We start from the raw sequence: 18,644 nt of genomic DNA, 5'->3' as shown, positions 1-18,644 counted from the left end.
TTTACTTCTGTCTTCTGTAAATTATATAATTCTAAAGGCTTGATTTGTTTTGGATTAAATTCCTATGGACTTTGATCTCCACTTCCCATGGTCCAGCAAGATCTTGCAAAGGGCAGGTGTCTAGATGGTCCAGCTGTGCCGTGGACTCCACAGAAGGAACCTGATCTTTCTTTCCTTGTCTTCAAACCCGTCAGCCTCTGTGGACCATTTTTCTCTCAGCTGATAAATGAGGGCTTGGCTTAGAGCCAGGGACCTGACACTTTTATTAATTATATTAATAGGGACAATTAATAATTGTCAGTTGACAATAAATCAGGACAAATTGAGTGGCCTTCTGTGCAGCTCAGTATTTGGCCCGTTACGGAGGGACTTTGGTTAGCCTTAACAAAAATAGTCCTATGGAAGTGTCCGTACATTCATACAGAACTACCGAGGGAGGATGGTGCAGTTACATCAATTGAAGACCTTGACTGTGAGCCAAGCTGACTGCAGAATTCCTTCCAGTGTCCAGTCCCAGACAGAACTCACAAGTTCCTCAATGGTAGAATCTCTTGGGTTTCTTAGCAAACAACTGAGTAATGATAGCAAATCCTCATGTAGAACTTACTTCATGCCAGGAACATTTCCAGGGGCTTTATATACTTCATCCTCCCAGCAGCTCTAAGGAGCATCTCTCTGATGAAGAGAAACTGAGGTACAGAGAGGTCAAGTGATGTGTCTGAGATCACAAAGACAGAGAATGGCAGATCTGGGAATCTTACCCAGAGAGTCTGGCCCCAGTCCCTGCGCTTAGCCAACCACTGCTGTTTAGCCAAAAAGGGATTTCTTGAAGGCTGTTAGGAAGCTGGTAGGATGTTTGAGAGGCCAGGGATCAGGCTCACAGGCCTTGTGGCTGGGAGCAACACCCAAGTCCCACTGATCCAGCCACGGTGGCAGGAACGTCCTGTGAGAAATGCCTCAGTCATCAGGAGAGCACTACCAGCGCTTTCAGTGTTTTGGTTACTTTCTGGAACCTTTGGAGGATAGGATGTTAGGGTGGCCTACCATGTTCTAATTCTCTTTCCCTCAGAGGACTATATTCTACAGCAGATGCAAACCTGGATTAAGCAGTATCGAGCCTCAGAACCCGGCACCATCCCGGCGATGGAGAGGCTCATCCAGTGGCTGCCCCGCCATCTTCCCAAGCAACAGAAGATGACAGTGGTGCACGGGAACTTCAGGTCTGTGAGAAGCAGCCAATGTCTAGATGTGAAAAATGGTGGGCGGGACACTTGAAGGGGAAATGAAGCAGCTGGCCTGAGCCTGACGTACAGTGGAGGGTGATTCCCTTTACAAAAGATCTCCCTGTCAGTGGCCTTCTAAGGTGGGGTTTCTCCACCTTGACCCGGTGACATTTGGGGCCAGATAATTGGTAATGATGGTGGGCTGTCCTAACTGCCCCCAGGTTTGAAAGTGCACACGCGTGTTCCAGTTACTACGACTACATACAGATCTCCCAAACCACATGGCTGCAGACTGACAGCGTAGTTTTGCTCACGAATCCGAAGTTTGTTTCAGCTGGGGTGGCGGTCAGGCTGGGGGCCGCTCACATGCCTGGCACTGGGGCAGAGAAGACTGAACAGCTGGGCTCCCTGGGCCTCTCTTGTCTGCTTGTGGTCCCCACATGGTTGCTCCAGCATCAAAGCTTCTGGAGAGCTGGCCTTCAACCCTGAGGGTGCTCGAGGCTGCAAAGGTGTGCATTCCAAGAGAGGCCGGGCTTTTTGGAAGCTGATCCCCTTTTCTGAGGCTCTGGATTCATGTAGTCTCACTTGCCTATTCTATTTGTTAGAAGCTGAAGGCTTCAAGCAGCAAAGAATTAGATTCTTCCTTTTGTGGAAGGCGTGTCCAAGAACTTGCAGACCTGTTTGAACCCATCACAGGGAAGGAGGAATTACCAGAATCCAGAGAGGATCGCCATGTGGAAAGGGCTACCTGACCCAAACTGGGCTCTGGGAGAGGGATACAGAACACATCCCAGTACTCAGTTTCCTTAGAGCTGTCTCTCCACATTCCTTCTTGTTCAGGCTGGACAATCTGCTGTTCCACCCAGAGAAGACCGAGGTGCTTGCTGTCCTTGACTGGGAACTCTCTACCTTAGGCGACCCCCTTGCAGACGCGGCCTTCAGCTGCCTCACTCACTACCTGCCATCCAGTTTTCCCGGCTCCCTGCTGCGAGGTAGGAACTGGGGTTGGTGGGAGGAGGGAAGAGGCAGCTCCATTCTCAAAGCACCTGAGGCACAAAAATAGCAGTGATGGCTGATGGCCTGGGTGAGTGAAATTGAGGTCCTGGTGGTTTGGGTGGAAAGTGCACTTGGAATGCATTTCTGTCCGCAGGGGGAGATGGGTATAGGGTGTATTTTAAGTGAGAAGGATATGTGTATAGACCCCTTTTGTTTTTACACAACTAATTTCTATTTAATTTTCTAAATTAAAAATACAAATTTATTTTAAAACGTTGCAGCCAACAGACAACAAAAGAAAAAGTTAAAGTTGTGGATAGTCCCAGATCTGACCATTGCCAACATTTTCATCTTTCTGCATGCATACATACGTTTGTTTAAATGAAAATGTGATTCAACGACTTTATGGCCTGCCTTTTTTTACTTAATTACATGTTTTGGACATGTTTTCATGCCATTAAGTACTTCTTCTACAGCATCATTTTTAATCATGGAATAGGATTTTATTGACTAGAATTAACTTAATCAAGATGTTTGATTCCTATTTAGATATTTAATTTATTTCTGATTTCTTTCTATTACCTCCCCCGAGCCCTCACCAAAAACCAGTGAACATCTCTGCAGGAATAAACTTGCCTATATTATAAAGTATACTCCTGGACAAAATCCTCAGAACAAAATGTGCTACATGCTTCTAAGCCATGCAAAGATTACAAATGAAGCAAGTCAGTAAAAAACATTATCTGTTGTTAATTTTTTTTTCATAATTTGGCAAGACCTTTTTTTTTTTTTAAGTAGGCTCCACCCCACTCATGTAGTCCAATGTGGGTCTTGAACTCGCAGCCCTGAGATCAAGACTTGAGCTGAGATCAAGAGTCAGATGCTTAACCAACTGAGCCACCCAGGCACCCCGCCTTTACTGCCAATTTAGTCTGAAACTTTTGAGGGCTGATTTGTGAATAGCTTCGTGCTGGGATCCCAGCCTCATGAGGGCAGAAGAGCTGCTGAAATACAGAGCTGAGGCTGTGAACTAGCTATGAAGCTCATTGCCAAGGGAGAAAGTGATTTTCATAATTGAGATCCCTGCAGCCACAGGGGAGTGGGCGGTCACTGACTGCCCGCACAGAGATGGCTCTGTCTGTCGCCCCAGGTTTGCGTGACTGTGATCTCACTCAGCTGGGAATCCCTACGGCAGAGGAGTATCTCAGAATGTACTGCTGTCACTTGGAGATCCCTCCCCCTGAGAACTGGAACTTCTACATGGCTTTGTCCTTTTTCCGAATGGCCATAATCCTGCAAGGAGTCCACAAGCGCTCGCTCCCAGGTAATGCTGCCTTAGAGTCTGAGTGACAGCCAAGCAGCTTCTCCCCGGAGGAAGGGCCCCCCACCACCACTGCCACCACTGTGGCCACAGAGGCTTCAGAAGGACCAATTTGCCAGAATTCTATAAGATTTGGTTAATTCCTCCATCTGTCATTAATGGCATGTGTATATTCTTTAAAATATTTAAACTTCTAAAATTATTTTTTAAGAGTTAATTATTTATGAGAGAGAGCGAGAGCAACCATGTGCACGTGGAGAGAGGGGCAGAGGCAGAGAGAGAATCTCAAGCAGATTCCCCACTGAGCACAGAGCCCGACTTGGGCCTCAATCTCGTCACCTGAGATCATGACCTGAACCTAAATCACGAGTCGGACGCTCAACCATCTGAGCCACCCATGTGCCCCAAACTTTTAAAAATTATTAACATACAAAAAATAAAGTAAAAACCTACATGGCAAGAATTAAATCATAAAGAATACAAAATTAGGGTGCCTGGGTTGCTCAGTAGGTTGGGCCTCTGCCTTCGGCTCAGGTCATGATCTCAGGGAACTGGAATCAAGCCCCACATCGGGCTCTCTGCTCAGCAGGGAGCCTTCTTCCCTCTCTCTTTCTCTGCCTGCCTCTCTGCCTACTTGTGATCTCTCTCTCTCTGCCAAATAAATAAATAAAATCTTTAAAAGAAAAAGAATATAAAATTATTTCCTTTCTTCTCAGTATCATTTCTCAAAGATAAATAGGCCCCCCAATTTTTTTTAAAGATTTTATTTATTTACTTGAGAGAGAGTGAGCAAGCAGCAGCAGGGGGAGAGGAAGAAGCAGACTCCCTGCTGAGCCCAGAGCCCAAGGTGGGGCTCAATCCCAGGACCTGGAAATCAGGACCCACCTGAAGGCAGATGCCCAACCATCTGAGCCACCCAGACGCACGCCACCCCCCCCCCAATTTTTTTGTGTGTCTCTGTCTTCTAAGTTTTTAAAAGATTTTATTTATTTATTTGACACAAAGAGTGAGTGCACAAGCAGGGGGAGTGGCAGAGGGAGAGGGAGAAGCAGACTCCCCACAGAGTAAGGAACCTGATGTGGGGCTCAATCTCAGGATCCTGGGATCATGACCTGAGCCGAAGACTAATGGTTAACCAACTGAGCCACCCAGGCTCCCCTCCTCTAAGTTTTACAAAAATGTTACTAGCCTACATGCATTTTTAGTACCTTGATTTTAAAAAAATTTTTATGCTTAACAGTTCCTATGAAATATTTATGTATGTACATATATAAGATATGATGTGTATATGTATAGGATATATATGATTATCATAGATATACTTCACAACAATGTAAGATATATTCCCTGCTTGTTTTTTGCACTTAGCAATATTGAGAGGGGGGCGCCTGGGTGGCTCAGTGGGTTAAAGCCTCTGCCTTCAGCTCAGGTCATGATCCCAGGATCCTGGGATCGAGCCCTGCGGGGGCTCTCTGCTTGGCAGGGAGCCTGCTTCCTCCTCTCTCTGTCTCTCTGCCTGCCTCTCTGCCTACTTGTGATCTCTGTCTGTTTCAAATGAATAAATAAAATCTTAAAAAAAAAAACAACAATATTGAGAGGGACCTTTCCACATGAGTATGTTCAGATATACATCATTCTTTCTGGTTTCTCTAGAACATTCCATTGTATGGATGTACTGTGATTCATTTAACCCATTCTCCTATTGAGGTATTCTTGGATGGTTTGCACATTTTTGCAATCACAAATGATGGATGGTGAACATCCTTTTTCAGACATTTGTGAATATACCTAAAGGATAAATCCCCAGAATTGGAATTCCTAAAAGTATGTGCATTTAAAAATTTTGTAGATGTTGGGCGCCTGGGTGGCTCAGTGGGTTAAGCCGCTGCCTTCGGCTCAGGTCATGATCTCAGGGTCCTGGGATCGAGTCCCGCATCGGGCTCTCTGCTCAGCAGGGAGCCTGCTTTCTCCTCTCTCTCTCTCTGCCTGCCTCTCTGCCTACTTGTAATCTCTCTCTGTCAAATAAATAAATAAATAAAATCTTAAAAAAAAAAAATTTTGTAGATGTTGCCAAATTGTCCAGTAAGATGACTTCTGAAGGAGAAAAAAAGATTGTGTTTTCTTACATGGTGCGTCTACATACATGGGGAAATGCTTTATTGAACTAGCTGGGAGTTAGTTATGCATTATATCTTGTGCATCTGAGCTCCTGGGAAGAAAAGTTAAGTGTTGACCGTTGAATTGGATATGTATATATACATGAACATATCACCTATAGAATGTTCACATATATATGAGAGTATGTAGCACAATCTTATTTGTTTTAATTCTAAATCTCATAGGATAGCAAATGAAATCATCTCTCTCCTAAACTAGTTAAGAAGCTAGAATTCTAGGGACACCTGGGTGGCTCAGTTGGTTAAGCAGCTGCCTTCGGCTCAGGTCATGATCCCGGTGTCCTGGGATCGAGTCCCACATCGGGCTCCTAGCTTGGCAGGAAGCCTGCTTCTCCCTCTGCCTCTGCCTGCCGCTCTGTCTGCCTGTGCTCGCTCGTGCTGTCTCTCTCTCTCTCTCTGACAAGTAAATAAATAAAATCCTTAAAAAAAAAAAAAAAAAAGAAGCTAGAATTCTAGGCAGATTATAGTTTGCTTCCTCTGTGGAACAGAAGAACAGCAGAAAGAAAGCACATAGACCCTGCCATAAAGTCCTAGAAAGTCCCAGAAAGTTCTAGAAAAGTCCCAGTAGCACTATGTACTCCCAGTTTTCCCTATGTCATAATCTCTAAATTCCATTCCCACCAGAAAGAACTGGGACTTCTTAGAAAAGTGGTTGTGTTCAGGTTGAGGGCAGGATGTCTACAAGTGAGCCTGGAGCACCTGTTGTACCAATAAGCTAGGTAGCTATTGAGGACAACTGGGGTCATCTCTACAGCACTCAGGAGCCAGCCTGAATAGGCACCCACTGGCTAATGACATTGAGCACCAGCAAGGACAAAGCTGAAATGGATGGGAACTCATCAAGTGTATTTCCATCCAAGAGTAAAGAGCAACGCTAAAACAGAGTCAAAATTTCATTGATGGCTTTGGAGGACACCAGGGAAGCGATCCGTGATTCTAAAAATGGATAAAGAAAGGGGGGAAAATCAAGGATTTATCCTGCCTGTCGTGTACAAGTTCTAGGTCAGGCTAACCAAGTAACTGAGGAGGGGAAGTTTCTCTCTAGGAAAGCATCCCAGACAGAATGACAGAATTAACAGATCACCAATTTTCTACCCCTAATACATTCATGGATCTGGAAAATAAGCATCAATGGGGCTAACATCAGGAAGAGAGAGACGGCCAGACATTGTGTACTGGCTGGTGCTTCTCCCAGAAAGTCAGACCTGGATCCGACTAATAGTTGGCTAATTGCCAACTTACAGGAAACAGAGGGTTCAGAGGAGCAAGTTAAACAGAACCCCCCGGGCACAGCCGTTCACCAACTCCAGATTCTGGACACTCCACAAATTCCTCAACAAATGAATGTCAGGGGGAAAGAGAAAGGATGAAAATGGAACCTGAAGATCACAAGGGACTTAAGGGGCACCTGGTTGGCTCAGTCGGTTGAGCAAACCGACTCTTGGTTTCAGCTCAGGTTGATCTCAGGGTCATAAGATCGAGTACCAAGTACCACACAGGGCTCCACGCTCAGTGAGGCATCTGCCTCAGATTCTCTCGCTCCCTGTCCCTGCCCCTCTGCTCCTCCTTCCCTCCTTTCTGGCACTCCCTCACGCTCTCTCTCTATGTAAAATAAATAAATAAAATCTCTTAAGGGGGGGGGATTTAAAAGACACTCAGCCATTATAACATTTGAATCTTTAGATCTCTATAAAAAATTAACGGGATAGTCAGTGAAATTTAAATTCTCACTGGACCATCTGGACAGTTGATGACATCAAGGAGGCACAGCTAACTTTTTTAAGCGTGATGATGGTATTCTGTGTTTTTAAGTCTTTGTTATTAGACATCAATGAAGTATTCATAGATTTACTTCAGGAAAACCCAGGGCAGTGAGGGTGGGGATGACAGAAAATCTAAGCTCAGCGGCAACAGCAGAAATATTGGGGATCTTCCTGATTTCATTTATTTTCTTTAGACCAGAGGAGCAGGGAGCAGTCCCGCCGAGCCTGACTCCTGGCTCCCACCCACTGACGTAAGCGTGGGCACGCCTTCTCTCTGAGACCCAGATCCTTGTCCATAAAGTGGGAAATAAAATCACCAGTTGCTTCGGGAATTCAGTGAGCTATAATCATACACGCAGAGCACTTAGCACCGTGTCTGGAACGTGGCAGGTGCTCAGCAAATGCTAGGAGATGCTAACAGCATTATTATGGAGGGTCATTTGGGAGTAATCACTGTTTGTCTTTGCTTCTGCTTAGGGCAAGCAGGCTTGGCAGCCACCGAACAAAATGAAAAGCTGACTGAGTATGTGTCTAACCTGGCCTGGGATTTTGCAGTCAAGGAAGGGTTCCGGGTTTTCAAAGAGATGCCACCACAAAACCACTACTGAGGTCCTGCCGCACTCAGGCCGGTCATGGCCCCTGCTGAGCAACTCCCCCACCCGCTAGAGCAGCTCGCAGACTCCTCCCCAGCTCAGGCCTCAAAGGGCGCTCTGGTTCTCTGTCCAGAGGGTCTTTCTGCACACCTCTCAGGGACCTGTCTCAGTGACCGCAGCACCCCGCAGAGTCAGAGCCACGGCCTCCCCACCACCGGCACTGCTGGACGGAGAGCAGCGTGTTATTAGCCGGTAAGATGTCAACAGGGCAGGACCTCAGCTCACTGACCGGACACGTCTGTTCCCCTTGGAAGCAGGGAAGAGACAGGAGGGCCGAGGTGAATTCATCTTGGCTTTGCATTGTCATCGGGGAGAGCCAGCTCAAGATGACTCAGCTCTCACTTCCTGGGCTCATTATTTTATGCATATTTGTATGATATAAATGTGAAGCCGTGTGAAATAAAATGCGTTCATTAAGAGTTCATTAAGTCTCTCTTTGAAGAACCCATAACATCAAAGCCAGAGCGCTGGAGTCTGCTGCAAACTGTTGACAGACAAGGACACCCCTTTAGCTGATGATGAAAATTTCCTGCTGTTCTCTGTCGGGAGGAGTCTTAGCTTGTGCTTGTTTTTAAGTTATTTGAAGTCTTCAGGAACACACATTTTGCCCTTGATGCAGCCATCATCTACTTTTTTTTTAAGATTTTATTTATTTATTTGACAGACAGATAACAAGTAGGCAGAAAGGCAGGCGGGGGAAGGGGAGGAACAGGCTCCCTGCTGAGCAGAGAGCCTGATGCGGGGCTTGATCCCAGGACCCTGAGATCATGACCTGAGCCTAAGGCAGAGGCTTTAACCCACTGAGCCACCCAGGTGCTTCAACCATCATCTAGTTTTTAAGAAAATGGCATTATCACTTTTTTTTCTGGTTACAAACCGACTGCAAAATAACCAAAGCTCAAATATGAAGAGTAAAAAACAGTTCATGACAAAGAAATACTTCTCTAAAATTCTCTGCTGTCTGAGATAATCACTGTCAAGTTTGGCGTATGAGGCTCCCAGCTGCTTTTCTCTATCACAAACTAACATATTCCTTTGTTGTATGGGATTGTTGTATACACTCAAATCTCCCATTTGCTCATTTAATTTAATGACACATCAGCGCCTGGAGGTGGACCGTCCAAGGTGTTCGCAGTCCGGGTGTACGTAATTTGTCTACCCTCCCCTTGGCTGAGGGACGCGGTGAGGGTCTCATTTGGCAGGCTGGGTCATTTCTGGATCACTTAAGCAGCAAAGGACACTAGCTAACTGCTGACATGGACAGGGAAGCTGAAGACCCAGCTTCAGAAGTCAAGGGAAGGCAGGCCACAGAGCGTGCCAAGGTTGTCACAAGAGCTGCCGGGGGGGGGGAGGTCTCTTCGTTAAGCTTCCTCAGGACTCTGGAGTTTGAGATGGGGATTTTCAGAGGGCAGGGAATCCGGGGAGTAGGTCCCAAGGCCACGCCTTCATTGCCCTGAAGCAGGGAGAAGGAAAGCATGTCTGGCCCCCTTCACCTTCTGCAGTGGGAGACTCTGTCTTGATCCCATTAAAATTTATATAGTGAGGGAGTCCTCCAGAATAAGAAGGTGATTTGGGGTGGCTGAGTGGCTCCTTCGGTTAAGTGTCTCACCCATGATCTCAGCCCAGGTCTTGATCCTAGGGTCATGAGTTCAAGGCCTGAGTTGGGCACCATGCTGGGTATGGAGCCTACTTAAAAAAAAAAAAAAGGAGGAGAAGAAGAAGAAGAAGGTGGTTTGGCTCTTTTGCAAGCAAGGTGCATGGAATGTTCTTACACACTTCTATGTATATTTACTGTTTCTTCAACAGGATAAATTCTTTGAAGTGAAAATTCTGGTCCAGGGGCACCTGGGTGGCTCAGTGGGTTAAGCCGCTGCCTTCGGCTCAGGTCATGATCTCAGGGTCCCGGGATTGAGTCCCGCATCGGGCTCTCTGCTCAGCAGGGAGCCTGCTTCCTCCTCTCTCTCTCTCTGCCTGCCTCTCTGCCTACTTGTGATCTCTCTCTGTCAAATAAATAAATAAAATCTTTAAAAAAAAAAAAGAAAAAGAAAATACTGGTCCAGGGGCACCTGGGTGGCTCAGTGGGCTAAAGTCTCTGCCTTCGGCTCCGGTCATGATCCCAGGGTTCTGGGATCGAGCCCCTCGTCGGGCTCTCTGCTCAGCAGGGAGCCTGCTTCCCCCTCTCTCTCTGCCTGCCTCTCTGCCTACTTGTGATCTCTGTCAAATAAATAAATAAAATCTTAAAAAAAAAACACTGGTCCAAGAATGAGACCATTTAGTGTTTTAAGAAATACTGCCAAGTTGTTTTAAAGATTTTAAAAATTTTAAGTAATCCCTAAATTCAACATGGGGCTCGAACTCACAACCCCGAGATCAAGGGTCACATGCTCCACGCACTGAGCCAGCCAGGCACTCAAATATTACGAAGTTTTGATCAAGAAGCTGCTCACTAACTTATGCCCCCATCATTAATGCATGAACTGCCCTTCCCTCCACTGCTTCCCACCAACACACTTCATCCTCGTGCATGTGATGTAAGCCCGTCAAGGGCATGGAAATACTGGAAAGAAAACATTCATCAAACACATCCAGACTCTTAAAAGGAATGCAGAGGCAAAACCTAGATTAGGGATCATTCCACTTCCAGTTATACCTGCATGGGAACATGATGGTAAGATTTGTGGGTAAAGAGGTGAAAGTGTAGCTCATGGCGTTCCTCCCAAGTGTCTTTATTCCCCAGAATAGGAGGATGCATTTGACCCTTTGTGCATTTCACAAATTCTGTGAGGTACACATTGTTAACCTTGATTTAAAGGTAGGAAACAGATTAGTCCAGGGACGCAGCTAGGAATACTAGCGTCTGGATTCCTGTCCAGAGCTCCTAGGTTCAAATTCTGTGGGTCCCCCAGACATAACAAGGACATGATTAGATCTATTTCCTTATTCTGCCTATTTAGAACTCCCTTGCTTCTTACTATATGCCTCCAGCCTCCTTTATTTGTTCCAGTTAATCTTCCCTTTTGCTCCTTGCACTCTGAGCTAATGAGTTCAATACCAACAGTGAGACCAGTGCATGTACTGATTTTGGAAGTACATCATCAGAACAGGTCCAGTATCAATGTAAAAGTCAGGCCAGCTGGTCCCCTCCCCATGAGAAGAAGTGATGGTGATTATATTTCGCTAACATTTAGTGCAGCCTGTTGGCTTCTAGGCCGGACACTTTATATTCCCTGTGTCATCTCATCTACCCTTGCAGCAGCCCAGTCCGGTGAGCATTCTAGACCCTGCTTGGGTTTCGGCTGCCTAGAGGTCAGTTCCCTTTCTCAATGGCAGCACGTAGTTTCATCTGGGGGCACTCCTTTCCCCCTTTGGACACAGTGGCCACATTCTCAGGGTGACAGCCCAGCCCTCCCTGGCCAAGAAATGGGCACATGAGCCATGTGAGGCCAGCCAGACTCTCTGGATTTGGGAGACTGAACAGTATTTTTGAGAAGAAACGCTGGCATACTCACTCATTCCCCAGCAGGACTGCTGAGCGCCCTGTCCCCTGTGATCCTCTAGGATGTCTGTTTCGGAGCCTCCTTCTCTAAACTGAGCTCCTGAGAACCTTTCCATTCAGTTCCTTTTTTCCCTTTAGTTAGTGACATTTGGTGTCTACTGCTACAACTCGGTAGTCCTGACTGATTCCTGACTGATTGGCGGGTTGCCATGTCCTGTTGCACAGATGAAAAAAATGATCAAATACCTCGCCCTGCAGGAGTGGTGCTAAAGTAGGTAATCTGACTGAAGCCGGAGCTCCTGCCCCTCACGCTAGACTTCCTAGTTACCTAGTCGGGAGCTCTGTTTAGAAATCTGGGGTTCCTTGTCCAAGGAACATAGCTTCCCCTCATCAAGGAAGCTGGTTCAGGGGTCTGCTTATGCACCATATAAGAGCCGCTGAGGCCGCAGGCACAGGTACTGGGCCTGCTTCCTACCAGGCACACTAATAGATCCTTCAGTGTCCTGTGTTCTCAGAGCATGTTCTGGAAGATTCATTATAACCCTAGGAAGGCTAACAACAGTGGAGGGGTGGGTATGTGCGGTGTCTGGGATATGGAGCCTGCCCGGAGTGAACGGACAGCCACCATCGCAGCTAGGACCCCGCACCCCAGGCCTCCTGGGGTGGTCACCCCACCCAAAAATCTGCAGGCTTTCTCTCCAGCCCAATGATGCTGACTCACATCATTATTTTTGGCACACACTTCATTTCTGGCTGTCTACTTTCCTCCTTCCAATCCCTTTCACGATTTTCCATAGGCCAAAATCCACTGTAGTTCCCGGACTTATTTTCCTGGGCTAGGAGAAAGCCAAGGCTGAAAGACTTTGGAAGCTTTTCCTACCCTTGGAGACGGATCCTGAGAAAACAACATGGAGCAGGACTGACCAATGTTGAGTGCGCACATTTGTGTGAACTCCTGGGCATTCTGTGTGCTCCCGAGTTTCCTCCTTTACAATTTTCCTGAGCGTGCAAGGATATTCTAGTCTTCCACAAGAATGCCAGTCCCCCTCTGGCGTCGCAGGCTTCCCTCTGGCTTCATGGGGTGCAGGAACACTGATCCGAACTCAAACTTCTCATAAGGGAGGATGGCTTCCAGCAGCTGGTTGGAGGCAAAGCAAGAAAGCCACTCAGGATGGGAGTCTTCCAGAAAAGATGGGAGCCATCCAAGGCTTGGGCCTGGCTTGCTTCTAGAGTCTTCGGCTCCCCAGTTCCAGTCAGTTTTCTTTCATCAAAGGAGGTTTATGGCTGAGCTTCTGGAAGAACCTTCATGAAGGTGCCAGAGGAGAATATGACTAGGAAGGAGCGCTGGCTCACACTTCCAGGGGATTTGAAATTTTGAATATGGACATGGGAGTCACTGTAATGCCTTCTCCCCTTTTTAGTTCTTTAATTGCTCCGTTCCAGATTCAGGGAATATGGAGCAAAAGGTCCACTGGCTGATTCTGTTCCCAGAGGGAAAGGCTGGCTCCCCTTTTGCTAGGACCCAGCCGCAGGCACCTCACTTGGGACACCACCCACCGGGGCTCCTCCTCATCAGGCCAGACCCATGCGGGGCCCCTCTGAGCTCTGCTGGGCAGGGAGCTTGGAGTGAGGGGCCCTGGCCAGCTATTTGCTGACATGGTCACCAGATCACATGGGTCAACAAAGGCATCACACATGTGAGGCGCCGGAAATATCCCCCATCATTCCCCCACTGTCTTCGGTGTGCCCCCGGGGCATCTCCACTGGAAAGGCAGAGATGTCAGTGGCTTCTCCCTCCTGATAGATCAAGGTGTGCAACATCACAGGGGCCCGTGATCATCCCACCCTTCATCCTGCTTTCACTCTAAGGGCTGTGTGGACCTCACCTCCGCAGAAGGTACGAATTATCACCCCCATTGGACAGAGGAGGAAACGAGGACCGAGAAGTGCCTTGAGTCACTTGCCTATTGTACTAGCCCCCTGCCCCACATGTAGGGAACAGAGAGTGCAGGGTTGGCCTGATTCTGAAGCCTGTGCCCATGACGTTGACAGCACCTGTGGGAACAACAGAACCTGCTGCTAGTGATAACGTAGCAGTTGCCAGCCTCTTGTCTCTAAATTATATTTTCAACTCTATGTGCTGATTTTTTTTTTAATTGCTCTTATGATGTTGGATTCATTCCTCACTGGGACAAAAACCAATAGCTCTCATTTCTAGTCTGATGATGTGAGGTCTCCCTGAGCTCGCTCTGCTTGCTGGCTGCGGCTTTCCTGGGCCAGACTGCATCCGAGAAGAGGGCTGGTGGCTCCGGCGGCAGATGAGAGGGTCTGGCTCTCTCCTTTCCTCTCCATCCCGGATCCTCGCTGCCACTTTGGTGTGTTTAGGGGAAAAACAGACCCACAGGCCCCGAGCCCTGGCAGCGGTCACATTCCCATGGATCCTCGGGGACGGAAACCATCCAGACTGTGAGAGCGTGTGGGCTGGAGGAAGGTCCAGGTTAGGATCCCAGGAGCAGCTCACTTCTGTGTGTGGCTCTGGGCAGCCCTTGCTCAAGCTCAGGACACAAAACCTCCAAGAATAGGATGACATTTGGTAGACCCCAAGGCAAATTTCAGACAGGTATTTTTATACTTTTTTTTTTTCTCTTTTGAACATGGAAGATAAGACAAGAATCTGTGAGATGAGGCGGGCACACAAGACAGAAGCAGTAGGTGGGACATGCACTGTAAACTTTCTCTTCTGGATCGCAGTACTCAGCCGACCTCCAGGCTTGGAGCCCCTCCCACAGGGGCTCTTTCTCTCCACTGACAGCATTTGCATTTTTAGTTTCAGTGTTTCCAAAGGATCACTATACTGTTCGAGTCGCATCCCACCAAGGAGTTTCAGTTCAAGGTAGAGTCATTCATTTAACACTGCAAATCAGTGATTTATTTTCCGTTTTCAATAGGCTCCCTCCAGCCCTCCCTTCTCCATCAACCATGTCCCAGTTAGAAGGCTGAGGAAAGGGCAGGAATATTGCCAGCCAGTGACCTGAACTGTTGCAAGGGATAAACACATCCAAGGGAAACAGGTAGACAGACTGCTCAATGGAAATCTTCTGGGTGTTTCAGGGGCCCTGGTGAAGTCCTGTTTGAACAGGTGGGCATGCTCAAGGAGAACATGTTCTGAGCCCCTGACCAAGGCTTCGAGATCACCCAGGGCAGACTGGAGCCCAGCAGGATCCACCAAGGCATACAGCAGACTGGGTCGTCACAGAGGGTCCCAGTGCTCGGGAATGCCCACTGAGTGCTTCTCCTTATGCCAGATCTGACCCGGAGCCACCCGTCTGTTTTGCTTTTGGACCTCAAATCCTAATCGTTTTCTGAGAGCACTTAGCAGGTGAAGCAAGATGATGTTCTTGCCAAGAAGCTGTGTCCCTGTCTTTGCTTTGCATCTGTTACTTTGGTGAAATTCAGAACAGAATGAGTCTCCCTCTGTCAAGGTGATCAGAAGGAAAAGGGCAGCCTCTATGGCAGGAGGGGGCAAAGTTCCAAGGTCCAAAAGGTCATGGGGCTGCTGATGACACTTCTGCTACTAGCTCATTTTTAAACATCAGATACCAGAGAGAGCCCACATTGGTGGCTTTTGTCCCTGGGGTTCTTGTGTCTATCCCTATCCTACCCCAGTATCCCAACATGTCCTCAGAAAACTTTATTCCTTGATCCCCTCAAACGTTGGAAGCCCGTGCAAAAGAGAGTTATCCCTGGGAACGGTAATTCAAATCAGTGGTGTCGATTTCACAAAAATGAAGCCAACCCTTGAGACCAAACAATGTCTCATATGTACCTCTCTACAGATAGAACAAAGGTGGTCCTGTGTGTTTAGATTACTGAGAAAAGCTTCTACGATTCACACCCATTTGAGCTGAGACTGACTAGTTCTTATTCCTTTAAAAAGAAAGTGCTTCTCACAATTCAACACCAAAAAACTCACAAATAATCCAATTAAAAATGGGCAGAAGACATGAACTGATGTTTCTCCAAAGAAGACATCCAGAGGACCAACGGACACACGAAGATGCTCAACATCACTCAGCACCAGGGAAATGCAAATCAAAAGCACAATGAGATACAACCTCACACCTGTCAGAAAGGCTAAAGTCAACAACATAAGAAAGAGCAGGTGCTGGTGAGGATGCAGAGAAAAGGGAACCCCCTTACACTGTTGGTGGGAATGCAAACTGGTGCAGTCACTCTGGAAAACAGCAAGGAGGTTCTTCAAAAAATTAAAAATAGAACTACCAGGGGCACCTGGGTGGCTCAGTGGGTTAAAGCCTCTGCCATCAGCTCAGGTCATGATCTCAGGGTCCTGGGATCGAGCCCCACATCGGGCTCTCTGCTCAGCAGGGACCCTGCTCCCCCGCCCCGCCTGCCTCTCTGCCTACTTGTGATCTCTGTGAAATAAATAAATAAAATCTTAAAAAATATATATAACTACCCTATGATCTAGTAATCACATTACTGGTCTTTACTCAAAGAATACAAAAACTTAGTGTTCTAAAGGACACACGCACCCCTATGTTTATTGCAGCACTATTTACAATAGCCAAGATATGGAAGTAACCCAAATATACATCGAGAGATGAAAGGAAAAAGATGATGTGATATATATATAAAATGGAATATAATCCAACCATTAAAAAAGAATGAAATTGGGGCACCTGGGTGGCTCAGTGGGTTAAGCCTCTGCCTTTGGCTCAGGTCATGATCCCAGAGTCCTGGGATCGAGCCCCACGTTGGGCTCTCTGCTCAGCGGGGAGCCTGCTTCTTCCTCTCTCTCTGCCTGCCTCTCTGCCTACTTGTGATCTCTGTCTGTCAAATAAATAAATAAAATCTTTAGGGGCGCCTGGGTGGCTCAGTGGGTTAAGCCGCTGCCTTCGGCTCAGGTCATGATCTCAGGGTCCTGGGATCGAGTCCCGCATCGGGCTCTCTGCTCAGCAGGGAGCCTGCTTCCCTCTCTCTCTCTCTGCCTGCCTCTCCGACTACTTGTGATTTCTCTCTGTCAAATAAATAAATAAAATCTTTAAAAATAAATAAATAAATAAATAAATAAAATCTTTAAAAAAAAAAAGAATGAAATTATTAGAGAGGGTACGGATTGCATGGAGCACTGTGTGTGGTGCAAAAATAATGAATACTGTTATGCTGAAAATAAATAAAAGAAAAAAAAAAGAATGAAATTTTGCCATTTGCAATGACATGGATGGAGCTAGAGTGAAATAATTCAGGGAAAGACAAATATATGATTTCACTCATACGTGGAATTTGAGAAGCAAAACAAATGAAAAAAGAGGAAAATAAAAAAAGAGAAGCAAACCAGGAAACAGACTCTAAAACGTAGAGAACACACTGATGGTTACCAGAGCGGTAACTAGGCAGATGGGTGAACAAGGTGATGGGGATTAAAGAATGCACTTTCAGGGTGCCTGAGTGGCTCAGTGGGTTAATCTTCTGCCTTCAGCTCAGGTCACGATCTCAGGGTCCTGGGATCGAGCCCCACATCAGGCTCTCTGCTCAGCGGGGAGCCTGCTTCCCCCTCTCCGCCTGCCTCTCTGCCTACTTGTGATCTCCCTCTCTCTGTCAAATAAATAAAAAAAATTTTTTTTCTTTTTTAATATTTTATTTATTTATTTGACAGAGAGAAAGACAGTGAGAGAGCGAATACATGCGGGAGAAGCAGGAGAGGGAGAAGCAGGCTTCCCACCAAGCAGGGAGCCTGATGTGGGGCTCAATACCAGGATGCTGGGATCATGACCTGAGCCAAAGGCAGACACCCAGTGAATGAGCCACAGAGGCACCCCCAAAAAATAAAATCTTAAAAAAAAAAAAAAAAGAGTACACTTTCAAGGGGTATCTGGTTGGCTCAGCCAGTAGAGCATGAGACTCTCAATCTCGAGGTCGTGAGTTCAAGTGCCACATAAAACATGGAGCCCAGGGGCACCTGGGTGGCTCAGTGGGTTGGGACTCTGCCTTCAGCTTGGGTCGTGGTCTCAGGGTCCTGGGATCGAGCTCTGCATCGGGCTCTCTGCTCATCGGAGAGCCTGCTTCCCCCTCTGCCTCTGCCTGCCTCTCTGCCTACTTATGATCTCTCTCTCTGTCAAATAAATTAAAAAAATATTTTAAAAAAATAAATAAATAGGGCACCTGGGTGGCTCAGTGGGTTAAGCCGCTGCCTTCAGCTCAGGTCATGATCTCAGGGTCCTGGGATCCAGTCCCGCATCGGGCTCTCTGCTCGGCAGGGAGCCTGCTTTTTCCTTTCTCTCTCTCTCTGCCTGCCTCTCTGCCTACTTGTGATCTCTCTCTGTCAAATAAATAAATAAAATCTTAAAAATAAATAAATAAATAAATAAACATGGAGCCCACTTAAAAAAAAGTACACACATCATGATGAGCACTGAGTAAAGTACGGAAGTGTTGAATCACTATATAGTACACCTGAACCTAACATAACACTGTATGCTAACTACACTGTAAGTAAAATTAAAAACTTAATAAAATTAAAAAACAAAAAGAAAGTGCTCCTGTTTAACGGTTCAGATATGGTAGGTTAGCCCCATCCTGTGCTGAAGCTCAGACCAGCCCTCCTGGGGAGCTGTTTGACCATTACGCTTAAAAGTCTTCAGAAGGGGGGCGCCTGGGTGGCTCAGTGGGTTAAGCCGCTGCCTTCGGCTCAGGTCATGATCTCAGGGTCCTGGGATCGAGGCCCGCATCGGGCTCTCTGCTCAGCAGGGAGCCTGCTTCCTCCTCTCTCTCTGCCTGCCTCTCTGCCTGCTTGTGATCTCTGTCAAATAAATAAATAAAATCTTTAAAAAAAAAAAAAAAGTCTTCAGAAGGTACACAGCATCGAAGTGGCAGTTCCACTCGTGGGAGTTGGTAGGACGGGAGTAAATAGGAGCTGACAAAAGGTTTGATCCTAGGGGTTCACTGCAACCCTGATTGTAACACCAAAATGCTGGAACAACTTGTGAGGATAACC

General features: G+C 46.9%; 2 protein-coding genes across 3 annotated transcripts in view; one reads left to right on the top strand and one right to left on the bottom strand.

The window, feature by feature from the left end:
• The window catches only part of ACAD10 (acyl-CoA dehydrogenase family member 10), a 32,698-nt gene extending 24,147 nt beyond the window's left edge, over positions 1-8,551 (top strand). The window contains exons 9-12 of the mRNA XM_044244256.1: positions 1,070-1,220; positions 2,064-2,215; positions 3,370-3,543; positions 7,958-8,551. Of these exons, the coding sequence (XP_044100191.1) occupies positions 1,070-1,220; positions 2,064-2,215; positions 3,370-3,543; positions 7,958-8,088 (608 nt within the window). The 3' untranslated portion in view covers positions 8,089-8,551. The remainder of the gene's footprint in view (positions 1-1,069; positions 1,221-2,063; positions 2,216-3,369; positions 3,544-7,957) is intronic.
• LOC122903422 (BRCA1 associated protein) overlaps positions 1-18,644 on the bottom strand; it is a 154,668-nt gene that overhangs the window by 57,823 nt on the left and 78,201 nt on the right. The window lies entirely within an intron of this gene.

The sequence above is a fragment of the Neovison vison genome, chromosome 3, assembly GCF_020171115.1.
Source record: "Neovison vison isolate M4711 chromosome 3, ASM_NN_V1, whole genome shotgun sequence".
NCBI classification, from domain to species: Eukaryota; Metazoa; Chordata; class Mammalia; order Carnivora; family Mustelidae; genus Neogale; species Neogale vison.
Note: the sequence above shows the minus strand (reverse complement) of the source record. Positions and strands in the feature narration are given on the sequence as shown.